This window comes from Etheostoma spectabile, chromosome 6, assembly GCF_008692095.1.
Source record: "Etheostoma spectabile isolate EspeVRDwgs_2016 chromosome 6, UIUC_Espe_1.0, whole genome shotgun sequence".
Classification (NCBI taxonomy): domain Eukaryota; kingdom Metazoa; phylum Chordata; class Actinopteri; order Perciformes; family Percidae; genus Etheostoma; species Etheostoma spectabile.
This window is the reverse complement of record NC_045738.1, coordinates 24,672,301-24,681,837: the sequence shown is the minus strand read 5'-3', so window position 1 is coordinate 24,681,837 and position 9,537 is coordinate 24,672,301. Positions and strand designations below refer to the sequence as shown.

General features: G+C 39.5%; 1 protein-coding gene and 1 pseudogene across 3 annotated transcripts in view; one reads left to right on the top strand and one right to left on the bottom strand.

The window, feature by feature from the left end:
* The window catches only part of LOC116690874 (uncharacterized), a 14,443-nt pseudogene extending 10,067 nt beyond the window's left edge, over positions 1 to 4,376 (top strand).
* Positions 4,377 to 7,665: 3,289 nt separating this feature from the next.
* nod1 (nucleotide-binding oligomerization domain containing 1) overlaps positions 7,666 to 9,537 on the bottom strand; it is an 11,397-nt gene continuing 9,525 nt past the window's right edge. The window contains exon 10 of one of the 3 annotated variants that reach the window (XM_032517944.1): positions 7,666 to 9,008. In XM_032517944.1, coding sequence (XP_032373835.1) covers positions 8,939 to 9,008 — 70 coding nt within the window. In that variant the 3' untranslated portion in view covers positions 7,666 to 8,938. The remainder of the gene's footprint in view (positions 9,009 to 9,537) is intronic. The other 2 variants (XM_032517943.1, XM_032517942.1) reach the window with 2 other exon arrangements.

The following is a 9,537-nucleotide window of genomic DNA, read 5'->3' as shown; positions in this document are numbered from 1 at the left end:
CGTTAACCCACACGAGTAAAAGGGCTCATATTACTCCATTTTAGCTTCACTTCATTGGTTACCAGTGATATTTAGAATGCACTTCAACATTTTGGTCCTAACTTTTAGAGCCCTACAAGGCCCCCCCATACATCTCAGACCTGATACAGCTGCGTACATCCTCACGTAGTCTGAGACCAACAGGCCAGAGACTATTAGTTGCCCCCCTTACACATTTTAAAACTAGGGGGGGACCGTTCATTTCAAGTTGTTGCACCTAGGTTGTGGAACGCTTTGCCTCCTTCCATGCGCTGCTTAGATTGTGTGGAAAACTTTAAAACTCAGTTGAAATCTCGGCTTTTTAAAGAGGCTTTTAACTAGATGGTAGGGTGGTTAGGCTGGTCTTATGTGGACGTGTTATTCTTTTGTTTTTTTGTGATGTATTGTATTTATGAGAGTTGTTAAATGCTTCCTTTTGTTGTGAAGCACTTTGTGATCTTCATCTGAGAAAAGTGCTATACAAATACATTTTACTTACTTTACTTACTGAAGATCCCCCCCCCCCAACCCACAAAATAGTGTTTGAAATTCACACTGCATTATCTGTGATTTGTTATGCGAGGACAACCATTTGTGCTGAGCCTTCCTCGTCTGCAGGCTCCTTTAGGCTCCTTTAGCAGCGTCAGTACGCCGAATCAACCGTTGTCATGGAAACCACATAGCCCGTAACAGGAAACTTTGACGCGTCCATTAAAGATGCCCTGTGGAGTTTCATCCATTGTGGGTGTCCTTGAGCTCTTCTCGTGAATGCAAAGCCGCATTGTTTGCATTCACGTGCGCTGCCTCTGCGTGCATCGCAGCGCGTCTCGGCGTGTGAACGTCCCTGTGGACCAGAGGACGTGGAAGACTGGGTCCTCAGGTACAGGACGGCGTCTCGTGTCCGTGTGTGCCGTGCTCCACAGCCTACTAGAGGACAACTCTAACATGGAACCTGTAAAGGTGCCCTGCCACCCGTATGTACGTGGCCCTGAGGTGCAAAACACAACGGCAAAGAGAAAAACACAACACAAAAAGAGAAAACACAACACAAAAAGAGAAAACACAACACAAAGGAACACAACGACAAAGAGAAACACAACGGCAAATCAAAAACACACACAAAAGAGAAAACACAACGACAAAAGAGAAAACACAACGACATTAACCAAAACAGAAAAGGTAGGTACCCTCGGGCGACAGGAACCGTCGCTGATTGGACAAAAGAACTGGTCCGTCCTTTGAACCGGAAAGACGGGGTTTGTTTCCATTTTTCCAAATCATGAGCGCCACAAATGACGAGGTACACGCTGCTATTAAGCAATACTTTGATGCCGGACATGAATATGACGTGATACTGGATATGCTGTCGACATTTCACAACGTAAACATGAGTCTGCGTACGCTGAAGACGCGTTTAAAAGAAGCAGGGCTGTACAGAAGACACAACTATTCCCCACTCCCTGAGGTGAGGCGTGCCATTCTGACAGAGCTGGAAGGACCGCAGGAGGTTTACAAGACGCACGTATCACTCCATGGGTCCAAACTATACATATGCATGTAGATGATATGATAAACTAAAACCATTTGCCTGGCACTCTCAGGATGTATCGATGGCTTTTCGAGAAAAATATGTGGCTTGTTTGTGGACCACGAACATAATCCATCTGTCATTGCTCACAATTAATTATTGTTTGCCAAGAGTATTGTGTGGGTTCCAATGAGATTGAGAACTGACCTCGGAACAGAAAATGGGACCATGGCAGCAATACAATGTACCCTCCGTCACGCGCATATGGACCACTATGCAGGCTCGTCTAGCCACAGTTACGGGTCTTCAACATCGAATCAGCGCATCGAGTCATGGTGGTCTTTTTTCAGAAGAGGGAGGTTGGTACATCTGTGTTGTTTGATGGATGAAAAGTACAGTGGAAGCTGTATAATTATCACCTTTGTCTCTATTACACTGATCAGTGTTATAGTGTTATTAAAATCTCCGTATTTGTCATTGTGATTATTATTATTAGTGTTCTTGTTTAACTCAGGCCACTTAAACACTAAGTGATAGCCTAATACTGAACATAGGAAGCCATATTTTCCCCAAAGTTATTGAATCACTACTGTTGTAATAATCATATGATATACATTATGATTTCTCTGTGATGCTTTTGTTAAGATGTATCCACATTTAAACGGTGTTATTTGTATGTAAGCCTCTGTGAGCACTTGTAAAAGCGCATTATAAATAACAATGTATTATTATCTATTATAATGCATCCCCAGGTCTCAGTTTTGGATGGACTTGTTTGGAGACCTAAGAGACTCTGGAATCTTCAATGGCAGCCACGAACACCAGTGCTTACTGAGATTTTGCTTCAGTAATGTTCTGCAGCAAGACCTGGATGAATGTATAGACCTATGGAACAAGCACCGGATTCGACCAAGCAGACATGCATCATGTCCAGGAGGGATTCCGAATGAACTGTATCTCTTGCCTTACAGGTAGTAATGATCATATACATTACAAAAAATGCAAGGTGTTGTGGTATAGCCTAAACTGGGATATATTTGGACAATTGTACATGTTGGTATAATCCATTGTTGAATTTAGAAGCTATCTGTCTCTACCATTGTTTAGAAATCTGTATATCAACAAGCAAACAAATCTAACAATGACCATTTCAAACCTTCTCCTTTATATCACTGTCCCATCTAATTTTGCAGATTTGGTTCAAGGGACTGTGGATTTGCTGTTGAAGACAGGGAACTGGATGTGTTTCCTGAGGCAAGGCAAGTGATTGATTTAAGCGGTGATCCAGACATAGAGGAATACCTCCAACAGGCAGTGGAACAACACGGACTACAACAGCCACAAGACTGGAAGACAGCCTCAGAACTGTACATCACTCTGAAGGAAATAGCTGGGCTATAGATATGGACTATTGGAACCCGTTTCTACCTTTCTTAGGTATCCCACATTAACATGGACATATTAAGACAATATTTTCCTTATTTAGTATTTTGCTTTAATGCATCTTAATGCTTATCAGTAAATGACTGGTGGACTAATCATGCCTAAGTTTTGAAAAACACTTCCCATTCATAAATGTGATCCAACATTTACAAATTGCTTCAAGAGATAAATCACAGGATAATATACCAAAAGTGTTTCTTTTGAATTTTCAGATTTGGCAACTTGAACTGTGGGACTGAAATGGAGACATTTTACACTTAAAGTTGTATTTATTTTCTGATTCAATGTTCATGTAAACAACAATTACTTACAAAAAGCATTTGTTCTGATTTTTTTTTTATTTTTTTTTAAAATATATGTAGAGCTGTAAAAAACAGGAAACAGCAATAACAAACAAATCAGTTCTGACCAGAGTTGATAAAAATAAAAAACAAAAAATAAATAAAACAGCCTAAATCAAGCCACAGCTCAAACCACTTTTAATAAAAGTAATTATGCATGAAAGTCCCTTTGGCAACTAAAAACACCCAAAGCCTGGCGCATTTTGGATGCCAAACTCCATATTCTTCCTAAAGACACTGTAGGAGTCGAGTAGTGGGAGCTTGAGTGTGTTCGAACATGTGGTTGCCATTGGAAACGGCGAGTCATTTAAAAACCCTATACTTGGACGGGGTGTTATTCCTGCTGGTGGCAGTGCTGACAAGCCAGTGGCAAACATCAGCACATCTGGGAGGGACACAGCTATCACTTCATCTAAAAAGAGAAAGTCAACATTGTAGTAGTGCATTGCTTGACACGGCATTATCTAAAAACATAACTCATTAGTAAGTAGTAAGTAGTAACGTTACTCATTAGCTTTATATTTCATTGAAGAAACTAAAACTTACAAATATGACTGCACTATACAATTTATATACTGTACAGTCGTGGAAAAAAATAAGAGACCACTTGAAAACGATGAGTTTCTCTGATTTTACTATTTAAGGTAGGTGTTTGAGTGAAATGAACATTTCTGTTTTATTCTATTAACTACTGACAACATTTCTCCCAAAATTTTAATGAAAATACTGTAATTTAGGGCATTTATTGGCAGAAAATGACAACTAGTGTAATGGTAAATTTGAATCTGTCTATGTTTCAATCACTTGAGATGTCCCTACACCATGCTTTTCCCCACAAGGTATCAGATCTCCTTTTGTTTGTTGACCATTTATGTATTTTCATGTCTAGACCTCTTAACTTCCCACCTAGACACAAAACCCTGCAGGATGCCCCAGGTGTGAAACACACCCTCGGGGGTCGGTGCCAATACCTGCAACAGACAAAAGGGTGTAAAAAACACTCTCTGGGGAAGGGGCCGACCCCTGCAGCAGACAAAGGGATGTGAAACATATTTTATTTATTTTTCCTCTCCTCAGGTATAAATGTTTAGGTCTCCCCATTCTCAGAGTCTTTCCTTTACCATCACCGCTCAGGTGAGGACTGACCTTTCCTTGCAAGGAAATAAAAACTTGTCGGCCGGCAGAATTATTATTATTATTATTCAGCAACACAGCACGAGTATTTTAACTTATGCGTTTATACATCAGTTTTAGTGGGATGATATCAATGTTTATTCCCAGCAGTGGTTTTTATAATCTTCCTATAAAACCAGATGTGTTTCAGGCGATCACTTAATCAGTGTCTCATTAATGACTTGTTTGTGTTGGTATTTAAAAAAAATAAACTTGAATGAAATGAGTACCATACATGTAGAGATGCTTTTAAAGAAACATTTGTAAAAGTGGTCTCTTAATGTTTTCCGCGACAGTATATCTAACAAAATAGCCATGACAAACCTTCACATTCCAGTAGAAAATCAGCCCAAAATCCGATAACTTTGGTCTCTCTCTGCCACCTGTTGCTTCCCTTTGTGCTGAAGTCTGGGAGGAACAGACGTTCTATTTCTGCAGCAGTCAGGGCCTCGGCAGAATAGCACAGGAGAGGAGCCAGCACACCAGGATGCTTCTGGACTGAAGCCAAAAACTCCAGACTAGCCAGTCCGTCTTTGAATCTATTGAGGACAATTATTTTGTAAGACATAGGTGGGATTTATCAGGTCTGACAGAAAACAATACTACCAAACATATAACAGCAATGTGTGCAAAATACGTAGAGAAAACAAAAACAGCAACCGCATACTCACAACGCTGTGCAATAATCAATGTATTTCTTGAAGCTTTCACTTGTTGTGTATGCCTGAAGGAGGTCACAGACTGAAAGCTTGCAGAAATAAACTAATCATTGCATAGCATTATGAGTGTGCGGTTGCTGTTTTTGTATTTTTTGTGTCAAAAAATGTTCAGCTCAAGCACCTCTCAGAAGAATCTTGCCCACAGATGAGCGGTGGCTTTTTTTCACAATTTAATATATTTTGACATAAATTCTGATTGTATAATCTCATGCGTATAGGTAAAGTAGATTGTTTATATGGTATCATACAGACATTTCATAGTGTACAGAAATTAGTTGTGATGTCAAAAAAGGAGAGATCATCATGATTTGTACTTATCTCCTAAAAATCTTGCTTTCACATTGTAACAGAAGTGTGGTAAACAAAGCACAAACATTTATTTGAGCACTAAGCACACAAAGGAAAAATAGACAGATAAGCCGGATGGTATTTGAGGGTCAAATGGAGCATAACCTGAGCTGCTAATTACTGAACCTTTATGGTTTCAAACAGCTGATTTGTTTCATTAGTACTAGCTAGAAATAAACCAGGGGAACTGCAATATGTTTCGCCATGTCAAAAGGTACATAAGACAGAACTTTCAATTGAATCTAGTGGACATGCTCATGTAAAAGTTAAATATTTGTCTTTAACAAAGTTTACTCAGTGTCAGACTGTATTTCATGATTTACACACTTACATGATCCTATTTGTGGATCATAAAAGTGATGGAACCTAATATTAGCTAGTATCGTTCAATACATTTAATTGTTTTGTTCAGCATTTCCCTGAATAGGATAAGAGGACATAGCAACTGAAGTTAGAACAATCTAACCCAGTAAGAATGCTCCTCAATCCTGCTATTTCAGAAATGCCTGGTGACACTGTTTCACAATGTGTCAGTGGCTGCAGTGATAGGCAATTTGTAATACTGGCTGAATGTTGGATAAGTTAAAAACTAAACTATTACATTTTTGGATGATTGTTGGCAAAGAAAAAAAGGGTTTTAAATATTACCGTTGAATGGCAATGTGGTTGCGGTCTATAATGTACCATTTAGGTACTCCTCCACCATGTATGCTTCTCACAAGCTTTGACAGGTCGGAAGCATCCAGCTGTTTGGAACGTGTTCTGTTTTGCAAAAGAGATTTTGCAAAGACTCCTCCGACCTGCTTAGCCTAGCAGCAGAATTTTGGACAGTCTGGAGACGACAAAGATCCTTCTTATTAAGGCGAATAAAAAGACTGTTACAATGGTCTAAGACGAGATAAAAGCATGAATGATCATCTCCAACTCGGCTTTTGACACCAAGGCTCTTCTCTTTGAAATGTTCCTTAATAATCAGCACCTCAGCCACGAGATGATGTATCATAAAAAGTCTGACCACTGGCTGAAGGTTGAAGGAAGACTGGGAGAAGTGCTGAATTTTAGAGTCTTAAATTCAAAAATACAAAACAATTCTGACAGAGTCCAATAAGATGGCTCAGTGTGATATAATGTTTGTTGGAAGATCCAATGGTCTTGGGTTCCAACCTAAAATTTGTTCTGTTTTCTGCAGCTGTGCGTCAGTGGTGGATCAGTTGTCTCTTCCTTGAAAGGTTGGTGGTTCAATCCCTGGCTCTGCAATCCCATGTCGAAGTGTCCTTGGGCAAGACCCTGGACCCCGAGTTTCCCCCCTGATGCTTGGAGTGTAAACGTGTGTGTGTTTATCTGATGAGCTTAGTGCTTTGAGTAAGAAAAGCGCTTTATAAGCAGTATTTCCTTTTATAACGTTTTTTTGACATATGACTTTTTATTAAAAAAATGTAACATACTGTACCATGACTTTATTCACAACTTACTGTGATATGACTTTTTATGACTTTATAGACATACAATACTAAGATTTTGTACGACATCAAAAGTCATACTATAGTGTGACTTTGATGACTTTTTCAACATGCTTTAATATGATTTATTTTTACAACATCCTACACCGTAACTTTTTATGACTTTTCAACCAACATCCCATACTATTAGGTTTATGGATTTTTTACGACATACTATGCTATGAATTTTTCGACATACTATCCAATGATTTGTTATGGACTTTTTTTGACATACTGTGACATGATGTATTTTTACGACATACTAACTATACTATGACTTTTATGACTTTTTTCGGCTTACTATACTGTCTTTTAGAGATTTTTTTCAACATACTGTACTATGACTTTAGTTAGTTTGACGTACTATTCTGACTTTTATGTTTTTCGACATAGTATACAATGATTTTTTTAGTCTTTTTTCAACATACTATGACTTTTATGTTTTTCAACAGTTTTTCCGACATAGTATACTGTGACTTTTTTTACATACCATTCTATGACTTTTCATGTTTGCTCTTTGAATTAAACTGGGAGGATACAGTCCTAATATGAGCCCTATGAGCTAGTTTATGAAAAGTTTTAATAATCTATTTCTTGCCAGTTCTGAGCCCCAACAATCATTATCCAATGACGTGGAACAGAGATTGTGTGCTGTTCAATCTGTAACGGACAAAAAAATGACACACTTCTATATGTTAAAATATTTATTTTCTGTAAAACTGCATACAAAAAGAAATGAAAAGTGAAACATTTGGAGACCAATCACTCTTGTGTACTCATGGCATTATCGTGCCTTGTTATTGTTGTGCTGTCTAATCTGCCTGAAGTGTTTTACTCCAAAAACAAATGAAGTGAAGAAGTCTCCGTCTGCTCCCTTTATTTCAGAGGCTGATCGATCGGGATTGTGCTGCTGGTCCAATTCAACGGTTGAATTAAAGAGGCACTTCATGGATTACCATGTAAAAGTCTTTAGGTGTTAGGGCATTTACCAGGCAGGGGGGGTTCTAATGCACTGATGTAGTATCCAGTGTTTTTGGAGCTTGATCCATTCTAAGATCTATAAATCAGTATATCCCAGAATATGCTACCATTATTTCTTGTATGCGTCTCTCGCATACATTCCCATGCTAGGGAATGGTAGCTTATAAAGATAACCGGGACACAGCAGACATTTGGACATATAGCCATAAACAAAACGCACAGATTCCATTTGCTAATTGGCTGCCTTTCCTTTAGGTGTGTGAGTTTCAGTAGATGGTTGGAACACTGATTGGAAAACAGAACCGCAAGAACAAACCAAGTGGTGATTTAACTAAGCTCCAGTCACCAGAGTCCTTCAGGAGAAATTCATTTGCTGATGTCATGCAACAGAACCCATTGTGATTGGATATATCTGTGTAGCTCTGCACAAAGTGTAAACACACACAAACACAGTAAACACTCTCTTCACACTGGAGTACACCGCGACACATCCCATCAGCTACCAGCACCGTCGAGTAGTAACTGTCATAATAAATTCCATTAAGTTATTGTGCATATATATGAAAACATGCATCTGTCATACTGGTTCACGAGGAAGAAACTCTTTTCCTTTTTTCATCAGTGCCATCACTTCCCCTTTTGTAACAGTCATGGTTGTCAAACGTCCAATATTTGGTCGAGATTTCAGGTAAACACTCCCGACACTTTTCATCAACAATAATTGATGTGATCAACACACAGTCTGTGGCCACACCCACACACCTGCAGCCAGGTGAAACGATCCACCACGCTGTTCCTTTATACATAAGATAACATAACGGAGCATGACATCTGTTGTGCCATACAGACATTTCCCAGCAGCACATGGACGTCTCCCGTGAGTGCCCATCAGTGGAACCGCAGTCTCTTCTCCACAAACTGTTTCTCTTCCTCCTCAGAGAGCTGGTTTCCCTTCACACTGTGGGAACAGGAGCACACGCCATCACTTTCAAATTACTCCACCTCCTACACTGAGTCTCCCCAATGCACTACCATTTAATACACTGATTATGACTATTTATGTTTATCTAGTCGCATATTGTCTTTTAGGATACACTGACATGAATTCAGCGTGTGGTTCAACATGAAGGGCTGGGGCACCCACCCAGACAGGTTGGTGTGAGAATGAAAAGCACTCCGTAGAACGACAACAGCAAACTGCTTTTACAGTAGATATTGTTCCTACAGAAGCATTTATAATAGAAGAAAGCTTATGATATTTTTTGTGGTAATAACTGCATTAATAACACCATTTAAGGAATTGCTATCACCAATGCATCCACCTGTTTTTTGGCCACTTGGGGGCGGAACAAATTCAACATTTCATCAACAGGTTGCAGGTGATAATATGGTCCAGCCAGCAGTCACAGAGCAACATGATCTAGAGTAGGGTGACCAGACGTCCCCGGTTTCCGGGGACAATCCCCGGCTGGATCTGTCCCCGGAAA